This window comes from Sorghum bicolor, chromosome 1, assembly GCF_000003195.3.
Source record: "Sorghum bicolor cultivar BTx623 chromosome 1, Sorghum_bicolor_NCBIv3, whole genome shotgun sequence".
Classification (NCBI taxonomy): domain Eukaryota; kingdom Viridiplantae; phylum Streptophyta; class Magnoliopsida; order Poales; family Poaceae; genus Sorghum; species Sorghum bicolor.
In genome coordinates, this window is record NC_012870.2 from 26,558,960 (window position 1) to 26,580,466 (window position 21,507).

Here is a 21,507-nt window from a genome sequence, read left to right on the forward strand (position 1 = left end):
CCTAAAATCTGGAGGATTAACGAGTTAATGTCAAGGGAATACTGAATTACTGATTAGAGTTTGATTGTGACATCAGAAATTTATATCTTGACGAGTAGACACGGACAGATGGTAACACCATTCTCTACGAGTCTTAAGTATGAACAGCAGTGCTCTGGTCAGCTGGGCCATGTAATTCTTTCTCATTACAATTCAAAAGCAACCAACTTTTCACATTAATATGTAAGCATCATTTATTAGAAGCATATTGCCTAAATTACTAGAACAAACAAGATTTTGTCTTCAAGAATTATTCCATCTTGGCAACATCAGATTGGACAGACAAATCATGCTATCGGATACTTTGACCCAGTTACAAGCACTCAATGGCAATGAAAAACTAAATCACAAATCTAATAGGAAGCACTAATGTTTATTTGCTCATGTGCTTCTTGAACCAAACTCCTATGTTGAGGAAGCTTTCGAAATCAGACTGAGGCCTGCACCAGGGATGGGGTGATTTAGTCAGACCACAGATGTTGTAACTTTTAAGACGTGTGTGGTAGTCATGGAATAAAATTAAAATGGAAAAGTAACGAACTTGTCGATTCCATGGATATCTTCTGGGAAGATAATAGTTTTGGATTCGATTCCCCTCTCCTTCAAAGCCCTTGCATACTGCAAATATTGCAACAAGAGATAAGCACAAAGCAAAGCATATATACGGGGAAAAGAACACCAAACAGAAGCACCATTATTAGAGAATAGACAAAAGACTTAATAAGGATTACAGGGGTGATTACACATATATATAGCAGATAGAGGCAGCCCAAAGGGCCTGCGCAGCCAGAGGTGGCGCATAGGGACTAGGAGTACAATAAATACATAATTAATTCTAACACCCCCACCCACCCACCCACCCCCCGGCAAGCTGATCGTCGGTAGAGCGGACGTTCAGATTGGAGCGAAAGTCGGTGAAGACGGAGGATGGAAGACCCTTGGTGAAGACATCAGCGAACTGCGACGTGGTGGGCACATGGAGGACACGAACAGCGCCAATGGCCACCCGTTCACGGATAAAGTGAAGATCGATCTCCACGTGCTTGGTGCGCTGATGTTGGACGGGATTGGAGGAGAGGTAGACGGCGCTGACATTGTCGCAGTAGACAAGGGATGCAGTCTTCAGAGGGTGGTGGAGCTCCTGCAGAAGTTGTTGCAGCCATGAAATTTCAGCGACTCCGTTAGCGACGGCGCGGTACTCAGCCTCGGCGCTTGACCGAGAGACTGTTGGCTGCCGCTTGGATGACCAAGAGACAAGGCTGCCACCAAGGAAAACAGCATATCCGGAGGTGGAGCGGCGAGTGTCGGGGCAGCCAACCCAGTCGGCATCGGTATACACAATGAGCTGTGTGGGTGCAGAACGGGGTATGATCAAACCATAGCCAATAGTGCCCTGAAGGTACCGAAGAATCCTCTTAGCAGCAGTAAGGTGAACCTCCCGGGGGTCATGCATATGAAGGCAAATCTGTTGGACAGCATAGGCAATGTCGGGCCTTGTGAAGGTTAAGTACTGCAGGGCACCTGCAAGGCTGCGGTAGGCGGTGGGGTCAGCCACAGGGGAACCAGCAGCAGCAGGGACTTTGGCACAAGTGTCAACCGGGGTCGAGCAAGGTTTGCAGTCACTCATGCCATGACGGGCAAGGATGTCCAGAATGTATTGCCGTTGAGAGAGGAGAAGAGTGTCCTTGGTGCGGTGAACAGCCACGCCAAGGAAATGGTGCAGAGGGCCAAGATCCTTCATAGCAAACTCATTCTTCATAGCTGCAATCACACGGTGGAGGAGCTGCTCGGAGGAAGCTGTGAGGACAATGTCATCCACATATAGAAGCAAGTAAACTGTATCAGTGCTCCGGCGATATATGAACAGAGAGGTGTCTGACTTTGCTTCGGTGAATCCAAGAGACAACAGGAAGGAGGCAAACCGGCTGTACCAAGCACGCGGGGCCTGCTTCAATCCATATAGAGATTTATTGAGTCTGCATACATGATTGGGAAGAGCAGCATCAACAAATCCTGTGGGCTGAGAGCAGTAGACCGTCTCTGACAGGGTGCCATGAAGGAAAGCGTTCTTCACATCAAGTTGGTGAATTGGCCAGTCCCGAGAGTGAGCCAAGGTGACAACAGTGCGGACAGTAGCGGGCTTCACAACGGGGCTGAACGTCTCATCGTAATCGATGCCAGGGCGTTGAGTGAACCCACGAAGTACCCAACGAGCCTTATACCTGTCCAGAGAACCATCAGCATGAAATTTGTGTTTGAAGATCCATTTCCCGGTGACCACATTTGCCTTAGCTGGCCGGGGAACAAGCTCCCAGGTGCCGTTGTCCATGAGGGCAGCATGTTCTTCTTCCATTGCCTTGCGCCAATGAGGGTCGGAGAGAGCATCACGGCAGGAGCGTGGCAGAGGAGACAGAGCCTCAGTGTGCATAGCAAGGCGAGGCTGCCGGTACCCAATCTTTCCGCGGGTTGCCATGCCATGAGTGTTGGCAACCGGGGGAATGGGGACAGCTCCAGGGGGAAGAGGTGGACCACTCTTGACGTAGCACGGCGGAGATGGAACCATGCTGGAGCGACGAGGAGGCGCCCCGGCGGGGGACGGGGGTGGCGGTGGCGTGCTGGGAGCAGGGGCGCGCCGGGAGTAGACATGAACCACTGGTGGTTTTTCAAAGTGAACCACCTGGGACGCCTGCGACGCAGGAGCCTGCTGCGGGGCAGGGGCTTGCTGCGGGGCAGGGGGCGCCTCCATGGGAACCACCGGGGGCGCCTGAGGTGCAGGAGCCTTCTGCGGGGCAGGGGGCACCGCCATGGGCGCCGGAGGTGCAGGAGCCTGCTGCGGGGCAGGGGGCACCGCCATGGGCGCCTGAGTCGTCACGGGCACCTGCTGTGGTGCAGGGGGCGCCGGTAGGGGCGCCTGAGCAGGGGACGCCGGGGCCTGCAGAGGCAGGGAGGCGCCCAATGATCTAGGCGCCATGAAGCCAGGAGGGGGTGCCCTTGGTACAGTACCTGCAGGGGGTGAGAAAACAGCTGGCAGAGAGTCATCATCAGTGAGGAAATCAAGTTCGTGGGCAGGAGGTGAGGGCCGGCGAAGGCTGAAAGGGAATGTTGTTTCATCGAAAACAACATGGCGAGATATAATGACCCGGTTGGAGGTGAGGTCAAGGCACCTGTAGCCTTTATGATCAGGGGAGTACCCCAGGAACACGCACAGCGAGGAGCGGGGGGCGAGTTTGTGGGGAGTGGTGGCGGTGAGGTTAGGGTAGCATGAGCAGCCGAAGGCTCGAAGATCATGGTAAGAAGGGAGAGTGCCATGAAGGGCGAAGAATGGGGTGCTCATGTTAAGGGTTTTAGTGGGGAGACGGTTGATAAGGTGGGTGGCGGTGGCGAGAGCGTCGGCCCAGTAGGAGGGTGGCATGGATGCTTGGAAGAGTAGGGTGCGAGTGACGTTGTTGGCGGTGCGAAGCATGCGCTCGGCCTTGCCATTCTGCTGCGAGGTGTAGGGACAAGACATGCGAAGGGATACACCTTTGGCAAGAAAGAAAGCGCGAGACGCAGAGTTGTCAAACTCATGGCCGTTGTCACATTGCACAGCTTTGATGGTGCAACCGAACTGCGTGAGCACGTACGAGAAAAAATTGGAAAGAGTAGTGAAAGTATCAGACTTTAGCTTGAGGGGAAAAGTCCAAACAAAATGCGAACAGTCGTCAATAATGACTAGATAATATTTGAAACCCGATACACTGACAATTGGTGACGTCCACAAGTCACAATGTATCAAGTCAAAATTTTTGGACGCTCTAGAAAATGAAGAAGAAAATGGTAGGCGAACATGGCGTCCGAGCTGGCAAGCATGACACAGGGAGGGATCACCGGGTGTGCTGTTGCAGACAATGGAGGACGTCTTGGCGAGGTGCTGGAGTGTAGATGACCCAGGGTGACCGAGACGGCAGTGCCAAGTGGTTGATGAAGGAGTGGCAACGAGGGCGCAGGAACCGGAAGGTGATGACGGAAGTTGCAGGGTGTACAGAGGGCCCGAGCTGTCACAGCGAAGGAGGAGGTTCCTGGTACGAAGATCCTTCACAGAAACACCAAGTGGGTCAAACTCAACAGAAACAAGATTATCGGAAGTAAATTGACGAACGGACAGAAGATTTTTGATTATGTCGGGGGCGACAAGGACATTGTTGAGGCGGAACGGGCCAGGGAGTGTTGAGTAGCCGGAGCCCACAACAGGAAGAGTGGCACCGTTCCCTACAACAATGGAAGAAGGAAAGGAGGAGGTAGGGGACATGGTGACCATACCAGGATTCGCAGCAATGTGCGATGAGGCACCCGAGTCGATGACCCACTCCGAAGGGTTCGGGGGAGGGGTGAGGGAGACCGTGCTGAACGCGTTGGCCAGGGACTCCGGGTTCCAAGGCGACCAAGCCGGAGGGGGCGCCTGTGGAGGCGCTGCATAGTACGCCCCAGGCGCCGGGGGGTAGAACTTCGGGGGTGCGCCAACCGCCATAGCTTGATGAGGCGAGCTGCCGACGTGAGGTGGGGGGCCACGCTGACCACCAGGGGTGGAACCGGGCCACATGTGAATGGACCCGGTCCACGGATTGAGGAAGGAGGGCCATGGAGTGGAACCCTGCGTGCTGCCTGGTGGAGCAGGGCTCGAGCCAGAGCCACTGGAGTTTCCCTGGCCGCGCCCGCCGCGGCGACGGCGACCACGGTTGTTGGGAGGCGAGGCTCCCCCGGTCGCCCCGGCTGCCTGAGGAGGACGCGGGAGGACAGGAGCAGACGCCTGCGTGGGAGCGTTGGTCTTGCGGGGCGCCGAAATGACAAGGGCCGAGGGAGCCGCCGACGAAGGCGTCATGTTCAGCTCAGCCAGGCGCAGGTCAGCGCGGACGTCGGTGAACGAAGGGAACGGCCTCTGGCGGGTGACAAGCTGAGCCATGAACTGGAACCGCTCGTTCAGACCGCGCAGCACGTTCAAGACGAGCGTGCGATCTGGAACAGGTTCGCCGAGGTCGGCAAGAGCGTCCGCCATACCCTTCATCTTGCGGCAGAAATCGTCGATGGAGAGGGCGCCTTGGGTGAGGGTGCGGAACTCAGCGTCGAGGAGCATGGCACGGGATTCGCGATTGTTCAGAAACTGCTGCTCGATCCCGAGCCATGCCGCCCGTGCAGATAGACCGTCGGGCTCATGAACAACGTCCAAGAGATCGGCGGAGATGGTGTTGAAGAGCCACGAGACGACGACGCAGTCCATGCGAGCCCACGCCGGATCATCAGGACGGGCGGCGTCGCTGAGGACGTGGTCCTTCAAAGCGAAGCGGCCGAGGATGAGCAGAACGTAGCCACGCCACTTGGAGTAGTTGGAGTTGAGGTCCAGAACAATGGGAATGAGGTTCTTGATGTTCTGGACAGCGGCAGCTTGGCTGTGGAGATGAGTGACGGCAGCAGCTTCAAAGGAGAAGGAGCGGGCGTCGTCCTCTTCATGGTGGTCGTCATCACGACGAGGCTCGGGGCGAAGCCGTTCCCAGAGGTCCGCGGCCTGCTGCTCGAGGAGGTCCGCCTGGGCGCGCTCCTTTTCCAGGGCGTCGGCGGCAGCGCGGACACGGTCTTGGGCCGCGGCGGCGGACTTGAGGAGGTCCGCCTCCGCCTGGAGTTGGAGGCTGCGCTCCATGTCGGAGGAGCGGAGGGAGGTGGCTTCGTCTTCGAGCTTCTGGGCGGCGGTGGCAGCTTCGTCGCGGAGTTTCGTTGCGGCGGCCACAGCAGAGGCGGCCGAGCCTGAGGTGGCGGCCATGGGGGCGCGGCGACGGCCGGGAAGGCGGCCCGCACAGCAGCCAATGGGGCGGGCGCGGCACGAGGCACCGCGCGGACGCGGTGCGAGGCGGGCGCCGAGGGAGCGGAAGGGATCGTGTTTAGACTGATACCATATTAGAGAATAGACAAAAGACTTAATAAGGATTCCAGGGGTGATTACACATATATATAGCAGATAGAGGCAGCCCAAAGGGCCTGCGCAGCCAGAGGTGGCGCATAGGGACTAGGAGTACAATAAATACATAATTAATTCTAACAACCATATACAACAAAACAACGAGAGAAAAAAAGATCCCTAATTGTCAGATTGTGTGACCAAAACCAAAGTTCCTATCTGACAATAAAAGAAATGCCAATGGTAAATATTTTGACAGCTGAAAATATGAAAGAGGCCTCCGTTTGCCCATAAATAAGTGGAGAAGCATAAAGAAACACCTGCAGGCCATTAGAAACTGGAACTCTGAGATCTTGCGCTCCAAGGAGAAAGAGTGTTGGTGTCTTGACCTGCAGATTGATAGATTCATCAAGCAAAGGGCTATTCATAACATCCAGAGTATCTTCCGTTTGCACGTGCAAACTCTACTCTCGCAAGCATAGATATCAGAAACTGCTCTTATACGAAAATGCAAAATCCGCACATGTACCTCTGAAATATGTGAAATTGGTGACTTCTGGTGGAATTGACAAATATCGTCTACTGAAGGAGACTCTGAGAAGTACTTTTTCCCTTCTTTTCCATAAATCTCAACAAAGCACCAATCAGGGATGTCACTGGTACCCACCATCAATGATAAGTTACATACTGGGTTTCGAGCAGCTGCTGCAACAAATGTGTCTGGAGCCTGCAGTCAATCAAATATGTACAGATCAATGATGTGTTATAGACTTATAGTGCAGAGACTTGATAAATAAATCATCTCATGTGATGTACGTCTAATTGTCTACGCCCTTAAGCTCTTCATATCCTGGAGTGGAATATGAACTTGCTTGCACAAAAGAAGATTCTAAGCAACCATTGGAGGCAATACAATTTTTGGCTTTTGGTGCCAGGAAACAAATCATGCAAGCATCAAAACTCAGCTCCTAAAGATTCAGTAAGTCATGTTTGGATATTGATAGACAAACTTTATGCTCATGAGACAGCAAAACCATATCAAACTCATGGCCATGGAAAGCAGTAGCTTCAAGATCTAGTTTTCTGAATACTGGCATACATCAGAGGAGTATTTCTCTAGGACATATGCCCAAACTTAGCATTTTACTGCTAGGTATCCCCAACCTATCAACCCATCCTGCAGCATGGCATAGAATTTGTGTTACATAAGTGTCAAAAGTTTCGTGGATAAATTTAGGACATACAACAAATCAAAATTGATTATCTTTACATTTTTTTTTGTCTATACATTTCCAGACACAATACCAATTCTATAGTCTTATCTGGTTGTGATAAATTTACCAGTTACCTATATGTGTTTTCATTCTTTGCATTGCACATATATGAGTTTTTAATATGTATTTAGTTGAAACCTTAGCTCAAGCTATGTCAGCTCTTGTCACAACCCTTTTTGTGACATATCTATATTTTATCTTTCATTTTTTTCTTATTAATTGTTGCAACTTTTTATCCACATTTTAAGTTCAAACTCCCGTTATTAACAAATGGATTCAAGGTCCTAGGCTCCACTGACTTCTTTAACACAAATGCTAGTTATTAACTTAAGGTCCTAGGCTCCAATGTTAAATACTATAATGGCATAAACAACTGTTTCAACCTAAAACACAGCACTCAAGATGTGTAGTAGTACAATTAGAGTGCTTACAATTAAACTATTAGTATTTATGTCATAATGATTAGGTCAAAATGTATAAACTTATCTAAAGTAACAACTTACAATTACAAAACTTAGCATTTATGCTCGCTTTTAATTCACGATTGACAAATGTACGCATGTGTACTTGCTCTACATGGAGGCACATAGCATTTATGCTTACTTTTAGTTCAATAGTGGTAGGAGTGCATCATTTATAAACATATATAGTGGACAATATGGTTATTGAGCTATTTTCCATAATAGCTTATATTAGTATTTAGACATGATTTGAGGGATGTTTTAGTTCGTTTTTCATAATGGCAATGGTAGGTAATTTATTTACAAATTAAAATGGCTACTTTAGATTATCTTTCAGAACAGCAAATCTGAGTAATTTCCCCTCAAAAAAATTCTGGGTAATCTAAAAGCAAATTTAGGAGTTCCCTTGCATTATCTTCTATGTAATGGCAAAAAGTAGATAATTTAGTAATTTAGATGCCAATAAAGGGGCTTATTTTCAATTACCATTCATAATGGTAGCAGTGGTTAATTCAAATGCAAATTTAGGGGGTCACTTTATGTATTTAATAATGGCAGAGGTGGGTAATTTTAGGAAATGGAATAGATCCAATGGCTATTACTGGCAATGATGATTAGAGTCTACCAAATTAAATTAAAGGCCAGATGTTTCTGATTATTGTGAGAATTTATGGGATTTATCTTTTTTCATAGCACATTTGGTGAGAATTAATGTTACATAAAGTAATATAACCTGGTACCATACTAATTTGATTTTTCAAGTACAGAAGTCACTCGTAGAGTAGCAGTTAGTTAAATGATGATGTACGTGGTGGCCACCTTCGCCACCATGGAACCCCTCTTTAGTTAGTTACAAATACCTTGGACTTCCACTGTTAGTCAAGAACCTCTCTAATGCCAATTTCTACGTATAATCGAGAAGATAGCTCATAAATTACCTGGCTGGAAAGCAGCAATGATGAACTCGGCTGGGATAGCTGTACTTACTGCTATATCTATTTATCAACTCATTGCTTTGGACTTTCCTAAGTAGGCAATTGAAGCAATTGATAAGCTAAGAAGGGCTTTTTTATGGAAAGGTCACAAGAAGATGAATGGTGGCCATCCTAATTCGGTCAAGAGACCTATTGATCATGGGGGGTTTAGGAATATTTGATTTGGAAGTCCTGGGTCATTCCCTTTTAGGGGGTTGTATGAGTCTGGTAGGAATCATAGCCCTACCGGATGATGAGTCTGGTAGGAATCCTTTTAGGGGGTTGTATGCGTCGAGAGCCCTGCGTAAAGGCCATGCAGAGGTCCTCAAAATCCCAGAGGATGGGCCCCAACGTACGAAGGAACTCCACCCCCAGGATGAGATCGAACTCGCCCAGGGAGATGCCGAAGCAGTCAATAGTAAACTCCTCCGAGCCTACTGCCGGGTGACGCCTTCATGGCACGCGGTCGCCGTTAGCCACCAGCACCCGCATGTGAGGCGAGGGGGCTGTGGCCAGCTGCAAGCATCGGCGCTAGGTCGGCGGGCAGCTCATCACCCAAGGCCGCCACCGCCACGTCGGCTGGGATGTCGTCGTCGAGATAGTCGTCTGATTCCAAGTAGAAGAGACGCTGACATACGTGGCCACGGACGAAGGGCTCATCACAACTATAGCAGAGTCCTTGACGGCACCGTTCAGCTTGTTCGGCTGGTGAGAGGTGATGGAATCTTAGGGCAGCCGCGGTTGTTGTCGCAGACGGCACTGGAGACCCCGCTGCAGGTGACGGAGGGGGGCGTGGCTGGCTGGGAGCACGGTTCCCGTGCGGCTGCGGGGCCGGCAGAAAAGCCGCCACGCGGCGCTCGAAGGCCCGCGCCAGGTACTGAGCCGTCTGAAGGTCGGGCGGATTTCTGATCTCCACATCCACCTTGATGTGCTCGGCAGCCCACCCACAAACAACTCCGCCTTCTGGCGCAGGGAGAGGTCATGAGCGTGGCAGAGCACGGCATTGTAGCGTTGCGCGTACTCCTGGACGGTTGACTGGAACGGAAGGCGGGCCAATTCGGCCAGCCTGGTACCCTGCACTGGAGGGCCGAACTGCAGCTGACACAGCTCGCGGAAACGCTCCCACACGGGCATGCCCCACATGGGCATGCCCTCGTCCTGCTCCAGTGCGTAGTACCATGTCTGCGCTGCGCCCCGAAGATGATACGAAGCGAGCCATGTGCGATCCGAAAGCAGGGTGTGTTGACCACGGAAGAACTGCTCGCAGTGGTTCAGCCAATTGAGAGGATCAACCCTGCCGTCGTACGTCGGGAACTTGAGCTTGTAGAATTTTGGGGCAGCCTGGGCACCCGCGGCGTGGTCCTAGGTCGGAAAAACAGGGTTGCCACCGCTGCCGAAGGACGAGGACGCCCCGGTATACGGAGCGCCCCCGTAGAGTAGGCTGCCGTCGACGCCGCCGTAGAACACGCTGGTGGAAGGCGGCGGTGGAGCGCCGCCGTAGGAAGCGCCGGAGCCGAGCGCCATGGACAGGCCCGACGTCGGGGTCAGTGATGTGGCCATCGTGTACACTGGGACAGTCGGGGCTGTTGGAATATTGTTACACATGTTTGGTTTTGGATAATTGATGAAACCCTAGTACTAACCTCTATACTAAGTACGTGTAGACTTAATGAGGTTGGTACGTGCCAAGTGATGGAGCAAGAGATGATCATGGTGATGATGGTGATGACCACAAGATGATCAAGTGCTCAACTTGAAAAGAAAAAAGAGAAAAACAAAACTCATGGAGATCAAGGCAAAGGTATTGCTTAGGGTTTTAGTTTTGGTGATCAAGACACCATAGAGGGTGTGATCACATTTAGGATAGATAGCCGTACTATAAAGAGGAAAATTCTTTAGCTAAGCGGTTATCAAGTGCCACTAGGTGTCATTGTTCACATGCATGCATTTAGAACCTAGTGAGCTAACTTAACTCCTTTGATGAAAATGTTTGTGAAAAGCTAACACACATGTACTTTGGTGGTGGACACTTGTTGGTGTTAGCACATTTACAAAGGAGGTGAAGTTCCTAGGGTTGAGAGGGGTTTGGGTTTCTCTCTCCCTCCCGCCGGCGAGATTCAACGTTTTTGAGAAAATTAAGTGTATATTTTCTATTGTGCCGGTGGGAAATTTGGAGAAGTCGCGGGAGTGTTTCTCACTCACCGGACGCAGTGCGCAGAGGCACCGAACGCTGGCCTGAGCGTCCGGTGTGCTGTCAATGCCTGGCCCGGTTAGGGTTAAGCACCGGACGCACTGCACGCGGACGCAGGGTATTCCCTATTCGTGCGTCCGGTGTGGCCTGACTTCAGCTGAGGTTTTCTGACAAGGCACCGGACGTACCAGAGTGAGTCCGGTACTCAGCGTCCGGTGTTAGTGCGGTTTGCAGACCTCTCTGCGCACGAGTTCGGTGAGCGTCCGGTGCTCCGAGTCCGGTGGGGTCGTGTGTTTGCAGAACTCTCTGCGCACATGACCGGTGTGCACCGGACGCGTCCGGTGCCAACTTGAGCGTGTCCGGTGGTTCTTTCTTGACCGTTGGAGATCAACGCGCATAGTTCAAAAGGTTGACACGTGGCTTCCTCTGGAGCACCGAACGCAGGGTCTGTGTGTCCGGTGGTTCCTTGCGGCACGTCCGATGACCCCGATTTCAGCCCAGTGAAAGAGCCAACAGCTCTATTTGTTTGAGGGGCTTATAAATAGTTGTTGGCCGGCTTATGGCTCACTCTTTTGGCATTCTAGCATACTTGACATCCTTGTGAGCCTAAGCAAACACCTCTCACTCATCTCCTTTATAGATTATTCATCTTTGTGAGATTAGGAGTGATTCCAAGTGCATTTGCATGAGTGATTGCATCTAGTGGCACTTGGGGATCGTTTTGGCTGCGGTTTTTCTTGTTACTCTTGGTGGTTGCCACCACCTAGCCGGCTTGGAGCAGCGGAGGAGCATTGGCACGAGTTGGTGATTGTTCGTGGCCATCTCCCGGTGATTGTGAGGGGTCTTGTACCTTCCCCGGCGAAGAGCCGAAAGGTAACTCTAGTGGATTGCGCGTGTCATTGAGCTACCTCACTTGTGGGTAGGTTCTTGCAGTGTCCTAGTGAGGACGAGGTTTGTGCTATACCTTTTAGCCGCCGAACCACCAAGTGTTGGTCGACACAACGGGGACGTAGCGTGCCGGCAAGCACGTGAACCTCCGGAGAAAAATCGGTGTCTCGATTGTGTTTGATTGGCATTCTCCCGGTGCTTGATTGTCTATATTGGTGATTGATTCATCCCCTACACGGCGGTATAAATATCTCATCCTATCCTTTACTTACCGCAAAGTAGTGTAATTAGTTTAGTTGCCTTCTGTAGTATAGCTCACTAGTGTAGCTTGTAGTGACATAGCTCTTATGTGCGTAGTGATTATATCAACTAGAATTGTTGAATGAGTGGCTTGCAAACACCCCATTAGAGCTAGAGCAAAAAGCTTCACTTTGTTATTTACTAACCTCTTGCTCTAGTGAGTTTGTAGATTTTTAAATAGGCTATTCACCCCCCCCTCTAGCCATATTAGGACCTTTCATCCTCCCAATCCTGCTACCTCTCTCGCCACCATCAATATCAAAACTCACCTCCCCATCACCCTGGAACTTCACCCCCCAAATTATCGTGCCTGGTGTGAGCTTTTCACCACCCTCCTCGACAAGTTCGGCGCTGGTCACCACATCGATGGTATGCCGGTGCCTGACCCGGTCACACCGGTGTGGACGACGACGGATTTCTCTGTCCGCTCCCTCCTCTACTCGTCCATCTCTCCGAAGCTAATGAACAAGGTGATGACGCCCGGCGCAAACGCCCGCACCATCTGGCTAGCGATCGAGGCGCAGTTCTGGAACAACAAGCCGCCGCGGGCCCTTGCGTTCGAAGCGGACTTCCGCAATCTCGCGCAAGGCAACCTCTCCTTCTCCGACTACATCGAGCGCCTCAAGTCGTACGCCGACAGGCTCGCCGATCTCGGATTCCCCGTCAACGAGCCGACTCTGGTCCTCACGCTCATTCGAGGCCTAAGTCCGACTCTTTGTCACATGGGGACCCTCATCAAATCCTGAGATCCCCTGCCGACGTTCAGCACTGCGTGCTCCATGCTGGAACTTGAGGAGGCAGACCTCAAGACCCCGCAGCCTAGAGAACAAACGGCGCTGGTGGTGGCGCCTCAACCGCCGACGCCCCAGCCGCCAGCTTCTCCTTCGGCACCCCAGCAGTCCTCTTCTGCACCGCGGAACAACAACAAGAACCGGTACAAGAACAAGAATCACAGCAATGCGCATCCTCCAGCAGGTCTGGCGCGCCCGGCGGTTTCGGCGGCTTCCGTCTGTTCCTGAACCCCTACACCGGCACCTTCTAGATGTGGACAATGCAGCCTACCCAGGGCGTGCTTGGTCCACGTCCCGGCATTCCGCATCAGGCCATGTTCGCTGGCACCCCTCCTGGATTCCCTACTGCCGGCGCGCCTGCAGCAGCTGCACCGACGACCGCCACGAACACCTGGGATCCCACTGCCTTGATCAACACGCTGAACTCCATGACCCTACAGCAGCCCGACTGGTTCATGGATTCCGGCGCATCCTCCCATCTCTCCAACAATCAGGGTATTCTCTCCTCCACTTCACCTTCCCACACACCCACAAATATTCTTGTCGGCAACGGCTCTTCCATTCCCATCACTGCTAGTGGCAGTGTTGTTTTTCCCTCTCCTAACCGACAATTTTCTTTATCCAATGTTTTAATTTCTCCTCAATTAGTCACCAATCTTATTTTTGTGCGCAAGTTTACCATTGACAACCTTGTGTCTGTGGAGTTTGACCCGTTTGGTTTGTCTGTGAATGATCTGAAAACTAAGGCGCTGCTCTATCGGTGCAATAGCTCCAGCGATTTGTACCCTTTCTTCACGACACCCACCTCCACTCACGTCGTGTTGCTGGCTCTTGCAGAAGACATTTGGCATCGGCGCCTCGGCCATCCCAGCGCCAAAGTTCTCTCTCAACTGAAGTCAGCCAACGCCATCTCCTTCGCCCCAAATAAAACAGCTGCCACTCCTTGTCATGAGTGTCAGTTAGGAAAACATTTTCGTTTGCCGTTTGCTACATCTTTAACGCGCACTCAGCGCCCTTTTGAGATCATTCATTGTGATTTATGGACTTCTCCGGTTCCCAGTGTGTCTGGCAATAAATATTATTTGGTGTGTTTAGATGATTTCACTCATTATCTCTGGACTTTTCCCTTGAAACTGAAATCTGACACTTTTTCCACTATTCGCGACTTTCACACCTACGTGTTAACACATTTTCAGTGTCGTATCAGTTTCGTCCAATGCGATAATGGTCGTGAATTTGATAACCATGCTGCTCGCTCCTTTTCTTTCCCAGGGAATTCGGTTCCGACTCTCTTGCCCACACACTTCACCACAAAATGGAAAAGTTAAGCGTGTCATCCGCTCAATCAACAATATTCTTCGAACATTGTTGATTCAAGCCGGTCTTCCTCCTGCCTTTTGGGCCGATGCCTTACACACAGCCACCCACCTCTTTAACCTCCACCCCACAAAAGTCCTCAAAAATAGCACACCACACCAGGCCTTGTTCGGCTCGAAGCCATCCTATTCCCACCTCCGGGCTTTTGGGTGTCGCTGCTATCCCAACCTATCAGCTACCACTCCTCACAAACTTGCGCCACGATCCACCGAGTGCATCTTTCTCGGCTATCCCTCCGATCACAAGGGCTACCGCTGTCTTGATCTCAAGTCTAACAAAATCATCACGTCCCGACATGTCGTGTTCGACGAGCTCATATTCCCTTATGTTGCTCGTACCAGCACCCCTGCCTCTTCGTATTCGTTTTTTGGATGACTTTGCAGATGATGATATGGTGCTCCCTGGTGCTCCTGCGCCTCTGCCCGGCGTGCCGGGCTCACTGCTGGCAGCAGGACCTACCCCACCGCCAGGCACACCTGGATCTCCCGCGCCGCATGGGCCTGCCCCGTCGCCTGACGCGACTGAACCGGCGCCATCCTCGTCGCAAGCCGCTGCAAGGGTGCCGGCGTCGCTGACCAGGCCAGCCCCGATACACGGCGCGCCCGGTTCGACGTCAACGTCGCACGCCACGTGCGGCCCCTCCACGCCCGGCGCTGCTGGTGCAGCCACCTCTTCATCGGCACCAAACAACTACAGCACCAAGCCGCCTATAACGGCTGTCTATACTCGCCGTCCACGTCCTGCGGAACCCTCCATCGAACAGCGCGCTCCCGCGCCGGCAGCACCTGCTCCTCAGCAGGCCTCTCGTGCATCTGCTCCTGCGCCAATTCCAACCTCTCAAAGGTCTTCAGAAGCTCAGAAATCTAATCTTTCCACTCTAACAGGGGCACTCATGGCCCATGACGGCAGCGGCGATGGCAACGGTGGCCAGCGCATGCGATGAAGCGGCACGCCGGACCTAGCCGGTAGGTTGGGCAGCGGTGGCGGCTGGGAGCTCGCCCAGGCCGCCTTCAGGCCGGCCATGTCCTGGGCGATCTGGCCGACCAGCCCGGCCAGCCCTTCAAGGGTTAGCGGTTGGGCGCCCGCGACAGGCGCGCCGGAGACCAAGGACGGAGAAGACGCCGGCGGTGCGGTGGTGGAGGCCGATGGAGGAACGGTGGTGGAGGCCGGGGGACCAGACATCTCTGATACCAAGCTGGTAGGAATCCTAGCCCTACCGGACGATGAACGGAGGTTGTATGAGTGCGAGGGAGGCTGTCTAGGTCTGAGCGAACGAGGGAGACGACGCGGCGGCGCCGTCGCTGCGAGAGGGAAGGAGATGGCGCAAGAGAGGTGGGCGGCTAGGGTTTACCCGCGGAGCTACAGTGCCCACAGGTACTGTTCATGCGGGTGTTGTGGCAGCGGCTAGGGTTTCTCCCGACTTCCTGAGGAAGCCGGAAACAATAATATGTTTCTGCTTAAACCTGTCTCGATAGTCTTTACAAGTATTTATATCCCTCTCTCACAAATAATAATTAACACCCTCTAAAATTATATAATAAAGATAACTGTGGGCTTATAGCCCCTGACCGCCCGCAGCACCCCTCCTTCAGCCGCTGCTGGGCTTGCGGCGGGTATAGGGAATTCTGGTCATAACAGAGTCACTACTCACTAGACTTCAGTTTTCTTCTTAATATAATGATACACAGCTCTGGTGCATGTTTGAAAAAAAAAATCCTGCTCGCAAAATTATGTGTAATAATACTTTAAGATAATAATGTTCGAAGTCCAAAAGCTAATAATAATCTTGATTAAAAATATAAACTCTAAATAAGAGAGTGACTGCATACTCAAAGAATACAAAATAACAAGGTCGATTAGAGAACCTGGCCGATCAAATGAGTGGTCAAGAAACCTCCATGTGAACCTCCAACTACGGCGACTCTAGATGGATCTATTAGTCCTCTCTTTATAACAAGGTCCAATGCCGTCAATACATCATTGACATCCTGCTTGTAAGTGTGCACAGAACGACATGGTTCATGATAAATTTCGGCATTTGCAGGAATGATCTTTACACACGGAAATAAACTAATGACAGTGCACCTGAGAACCGATATTGCCAGGAAGGGATTGTAGTGCTTCTTCCCCAAAGCCTAACGAACCCCTGAGGAACCGAAAGATGCACATGCATGTTAATGTCACAAAGGGTGTATGTTCCATACAAATATTAAATCAAAACCCAGAAAATAGATAATGATCAAATTATACAATAGCTAGAACAGACAAACTACTAGCAAGATAAATTTACCTGTAGTTGACAACAAGAAGATTATATCCCTGCGAAAAAAGAAAAGCCAAGGATTTGGAATAACTTGATGGATAAACTGAGTGTGGTCCACCATGAAGAACAACAATTGTTGGATTACTTGCAGAATCCTTATGTGATACAAAAATAGCCTCAAAAGGAAGCTTAGCCCCTGAGTTGGTACAGAAAAAATATGGAGAAAGAAACCTGTTTAGTAAAAAATTCTGCAGAAAATCTTAGAATAAATTGGTGAAGATGTATCAAAGCTTTTCAATAAATAGTGGTAGAGTTATCATAAGATATATTTTAAAAATAGCCAGCACAACCAACCAGAGTAGGACAGTGCACTTATTGATATTATTAGCTATAAGAGCTGTTTTGTATACATCAATTTTGGACATGCCTACCTTGATTTGGGTACAAAAGATACATTTCATCGCAACTCACTATATTCTACCCTCCGCTGATTTCTATAGGTGCCTTTGACTTGTGCGATCTCCAAAGTTGAATTTTGACAGTGAATTGCTTTTACTATTTATATATTCTTTTTGTCAATGAATACAGAAACAAAACCATGTAAAAAATACTTTCTAACAAGAATCCAACAGCACCACTTTTGTGTCTAAACATATGCATTGTTGACCAAATTGTAGGTCAAATATATAATTATAATTATAAATATAGAAATGTTTGGGTGCCTCACAAAAATCTGTAGAGCAAGTACTTGCTTACAAGGGTGGCAATGTACTAGTTTCAAGAAAAGTAACAGAGCCTAGTGAAGAATGCAGAAATAGTTCATAAAGGAAGAAACTAACAACTTCAGAAAGAAAAATTTAATTAGAAAATCGATGCTGCTAATATTAATCTGCAGAAGGAATAAGTAAGCTTGAGTTGTTCCCATACCATTTGCAAGTTTGTCGGAAGGGTTGCTAATTGGGATTTTGAGTATGCTGAACTTATGTTCTGCTAATATGGAGCTGATCTGTCAAAAATACACCCACAATTTATTAACTACACACTCTGCACTTTTTCCTGAATACAATTAACATTAAGTGTTTCGTTTTAACAAAACCTTATCAGATGGCTTTGGAAAAGGAGTTGAAACTTCCTGCCACTCCCAATTGCTTTCAGTCTGAGGAACCTTAATCGCATAGTACATCTGAGGGAGTGTAATAAGGCTGCTGGAAACTGGAAAAGATGGAAAATGCAGAAAAACATGGAACATTATCTCACAAAGTGAGAATTATGTAATTATTCAGTAATCCTATATGAGCATGGGGTTACCTGCAAGAATGTTGTTCTTATCAACTGCAAGAACATTCCATGAATAATCTGAATCCTGGGGACTAACTCTTGAAACTTCACAGCTAACAAAAGAATAATTTAAATTTAAATAACAAGTGCACTACGTATATCAGTCTATCAGAGGCAAACAGATGTTTGGAATCACCTCACAACATTTACGGAAAGTATTACTTCCCTACTTCCCCAAACAGAAGATATAATCATAGTTTGTCCATCAGTAAGCCATGGATCCCTAAGCAAGCCAAAACAGTACAGCCCAGGGAAACAGTTATCTTTGGGGCACATCACAACGGCCACCTACATAATAGACAAGTATTAACAATATGATATCAGCCAATCTATCTATCCAAGGAAGTACCCATAATAAAACCAAAGCATTATCTAAACGCTTTCTTTTACTCTCTAGTGAAAGTTTAGAGAATATTGAATTCAGACACTTTAATGACCCCAATACAAGTCGTCATCTAGCACTGCTTACTCAAAAAGTGATACGATGCATCTGTGTAAATGTATATCATAAAATTGATATCAGCTCTGTTAAAAGAAAATAGAGGGGGGGGGAGCATACCACATCAGCAATTCCAAGGCTCCCATCCAAATTTCCATCTGCAGGCCATTCGATTCTATGCATTGAATTTGTGGCATTGTGTGCCCCACTATCTACAGCACTCTTCGCTGAGATGAACACAAGATACTTCCCGTCCGGACTATAAATAAAAGTTTCCGTTATTTCATGTTGCAATGTAGTGTTAATGTGAATGCATCAAAAACAAAAATAAAAGACACAGTTCCTTTTGGTATGTACAATAAACTTAGGTCATTGTGAGATTCACATCTACTGCTTCCAGAGTCCTTGCAAAAGAGGGAAATGATAAGCCTTCTAATTTCCAGATTAAACCAAACAGGTAGGTTGACTTCTAACAGTGTCATTTATGGATTTTTTTACAACACAGAAAACTAAACCTGACAATATGAACAGTCAATCAGTTTGTGACATGGATGAACCCATAGGATTATCAATTCAAACCAGTAACCATGACAGATGACAGTCAAGACAATCCTAATACAAAATGGTAAATCATAATTTAATGGATAAAAACAAAATGGCGTAGATGTTGCTTCCAGTATATCCAGTTGAAATGATTAACCAAAGCTGAATAGTATGAAGTATTCCTACCTGAACCGTGGGAAAAAAGCACTGATCAGGTCTCCTGTTAATTTGATCATAGTTGTAGTTTCACTCTTATTGCCCCTATGCCAATATTTGAAACATGACATCAGAAAATAAAACATAAGCCTTACTATACCTTACAAGGCAATTTTTTTGTACCATATGTTCAGCATTTTCATTTTATGATTTGGATTAATGAAGAAAAAACATGTATTACCGTTGTCCATTTTTGTTTCATAATTATCTTGAGGTTAAGGGACTGATATTCTTACTCAGTTGATGATTTCTCAGCTTCTTCTCTGAAAGGATCAGGAGCAGCATACAAAGCACAAGGTCTGTTGTAGCAGTATTTAATACCAAGCTTCCTTGGCGTCTCTTGGAAACCATTGTCAGATGACCATGCAACAAAAACCAAGCTATATGAAGAAGATGGAGCCCAAATCACTTGGCCAACACTTAATGATCTAGGTATTTGCTTGACAGGTCGAACTTCGCCGCTGCAAGAACACGTTATATTCCTCATAAAAACACAATATTAACTATCTCTTCAGGGTGGCTATAAACACACCTGGATATGTTGACGACAAACAGCGCAGGAATCCTTTTCTTGGAATACGTTTCTCCCCAGGTCTCCTCCCAATCCCCTTGTCCCTTCCAGCTCTTGCAGTCCTTTTCGGATGAGCCTTCCTTCTTGAATCCATAATCATTAAACACTGGTTTTGGTTGAGGAGGCTCCTCGGCAACATAAGCTATGAAAGTCTCCTCCTGGTTCCATGATATCCCTCCAAACCTGCATCAAAGCAGCATTTCAGCGCAAGGCAAAGTTGCAATGGTAAAGCACTCTCTTCCTCTTCCAAAAGAAGAAAAGAAAAGGATTGGGGAATTTACCATTCATCAGTATAGAGTGATCCATGAACAGATTTTGCAATATGTATCTCGTTCTCTAATTGACATGGGCCCCAAATCTCCAGTTTTGTAGGGGAATCATCCTCAGAATTGCGTACTAGAAGAAGTTTTTCTCCAGATGGTGATGGAATTACTGCTGACGCTCCACTTATTTCAGTCGGGAAAGGGGACCACTTGAAATCAACAGATTTTGGACTCTTTGAAATGTGAGAATTCAGAAGGAATTGTCTCCTCTTGTTGGCCAAAAGATCTGTTTGGCCAATCGAAACCACTGCTTTGGACATGTCATCTGCAGACCCACAAACAACAATAAGAAACCTAAATTTCATGAAAGAAAAAACAAAAGATTAGCAACAAACATGCATACCATCCTTGGAATTAAAGATCCAAGCCTTGCCAATAGTTGGGATTTTAACAAATTCTTGCAGCAACTTTGACTGTGAGGCATACTCGTCAGCCATGGTCGCGTCCACTGCCAGAGGTAATCCTTTGTCAGCCGCTGCATCTGAGGCTTGTGTGGTAGCCATAGCAATTGAGCGTAATGAAACCTTGCTAGTTCTGTGGTAGTTAAAGGGATTAGATCAGCATCACCCACGTGACAAAACTGAACCTAGCAATCAAGATAAGGCAAGCAGGCCTTCAAATGCAGATTCTTCCACACTCTACAAGCCGGAGGCTCACCGTCGCAGGGGAAGATGTACACATCGCCCCGAAATCTCTTACTGGTCCACCTCAGCGCCACCTCACCTTCTCCCCCTCCCATTGGTCCACCTCAGCCACCTCACCAATTTTTACTGTTTCCGCATCTAAGGCCTTGTTTAGTTGGTGAAAAAATTTTGGGTTTGGCTACTGTAACAGTTTCGTTTATATTTGACAAATATTGTTTAATCATAGACTAAATAGGCTCAAAAGATTCATTTCACAAATTACAGTCAAACTATGCAATTAGTTATTTTTTTTATCTATGCGTCTAAAGATTCGATGTGACGAGTAATCTTGAAAAATTTTGTGATTTTGGGGTGAACTAAACGAGGCCTAAAAATATCTATCCCTCCCTCGTTCGCTCCGTCTCCATCCGCTCTTCCTCTCGAAGCGCCGACGCAGGTTCTCTCGACGCCTCCGCTCCTCCCAGACAAGCAGACTCTGAGATTTTTTATGGGAAAAGAAGAGGAGAAGGAGGAAGAAGAAGAACTTTTTTCAGAGAACTGACCTGCGCCGCAGCAGTGGCCCGCCGGGTAGAGCTCGAGCCCGAGAAGTAGAGGCCGAGAGGAGTAAACTCGCCGCCGGGCAGCAGAATTTGGCGCAGGTGACCAACACTTTGACCAGAACCACCATTCGTTAGATGGTAGAGTTGGATATCGGTCTGGCTGGCTCGGCTCTACTATCTGGCTCGTTTTTACTCGGCTCTGTTTATGTTAGGGCCTGTTTAGATTAGGTTTGAAAATTTTTCAGGTGTCACATCGGATGTGTCGGAAGGATGTCGGGAGGGGTTTTTAGAAACTAATAAAAAAACAAATTACATAGCTCGTCAGAAAACTGCAAGACAAATTTATTAAGCATAATTAATCTGTCATTAGCATATGTGGGTTACTGTAGCACTTAAGGCTAATCATGGAG

The 21,507-nt window shown here is 48.6% G+C and overlaps 2 protein-coding genes across 3 annotated transcripts; both read right to left on the reverse strand.

Moving 5' to 3' along the window:
- On the reverse strand, window positions 139–21,275 carry LOC110433074 (acylamino-acid-releasing enzyme 1-like). Of its 2 annotated transcripts, none has more exons than XM_021454688.1 (18): window positions 21,101–21,275; window positions 20,258–20,448; window positions 19,873–20,179; window positions 19,553–19,774; window positions 19,257–19,481; window positions 18,991–19,065; window positions 18,382–18,520; window positions 17,959–18,110; window positions 17,793–17,875; window positions 17,581–17,696; window positions 17,412–17,490; window positions 16,512–16,680; window positions 16,307–16,367; window positions 16,087–16,209; window positions 6,495–6,692; window positions 6,286–6,354; window positions 581–657; window positions 139–479 (listed from the first exon to the last, which is right to left on the reverse strand). In XM_021454688.1, exons 1-18 carry the CDS (start codon window positions 21,223–21,225, stop codon window positions 413–415), a joined length of 2,478 nt encoding a protein of 825 aa, XP_021310363.1. In that variant the 5' UTR covers window positions 21,226–21,275; the 3' UTR covers window positions 139–412. The 2 variants fall into 2 exon arrangements, with proteins under 2 accessions (XP_021310363.1, XP_021310366.1); XM_021454691.1 differs by lacking the exon at window positions 21,101–21,275 and adding an exon at window positions 20,572–20,691.
- LOC110433090 lies at window positions 3,944–6,277 on the reverse strand. Its single transcript, XM_021454721.1, has 2 exons — window positions 4,339–6,277; window positions 3,944–4,111 (listed from the first exon to the last, which is right to left on the reverse strand). Exons 1-2 carry the CDS (start codon window positions 5,828–5,830, stop codon window positions 4,077–4,079), a joined length of 1,527 nt encoding a protein of 508 aa, XP_021310396.1. The 5' UTR covers window positions 5,831–6,277; the 3' UTR covers window positions 3,944–4,076.

What these genes read in the sequence shown, in the direction of transcription:
- LOC110433090 (XM_021454721.1), bottom strand. Translation starts at nt 5,830, where the DNA reads ATGGCCGCCACCTCAGGCTCGGCCGCCTCTGCTGTGGCCGCCGCAACG. An exon ending in GCACATTGCTGCGAATCCTG is followed by an intron (nt 4,112 to 4,338) that starts GTATGGTCACCA and finishes GTTTCTGTGAAG; the next exon opens with GATCTTCGTACCAGGAACCT.
- LOC110433074 (XM_021454688.1), bottom strand. Translation starts at nt 21,225, where the DNA reads ATGGTGGTTCTGGTCAAAGTGTTGGTCACCTGCGCCAAATTCTGCTGC. An exon ending in GGGCCACTGCTGCGGCGCAG is followed by an intron (nt 20,449 to 21,100) that starts GTCAGTTCTCTG and finishes TAACTACCACAG; the next exon opens with AACTAGCAAGGTTTCATTAC. An exon ending in CAATTTCACATATTTCAGAG is followed by an intron (nt 6,355 to 6,494) that starts GTACATGTGCGG and finishes ATCAATCTGCAG; the next exon opens with GTCAAGACACCAACACTCTT.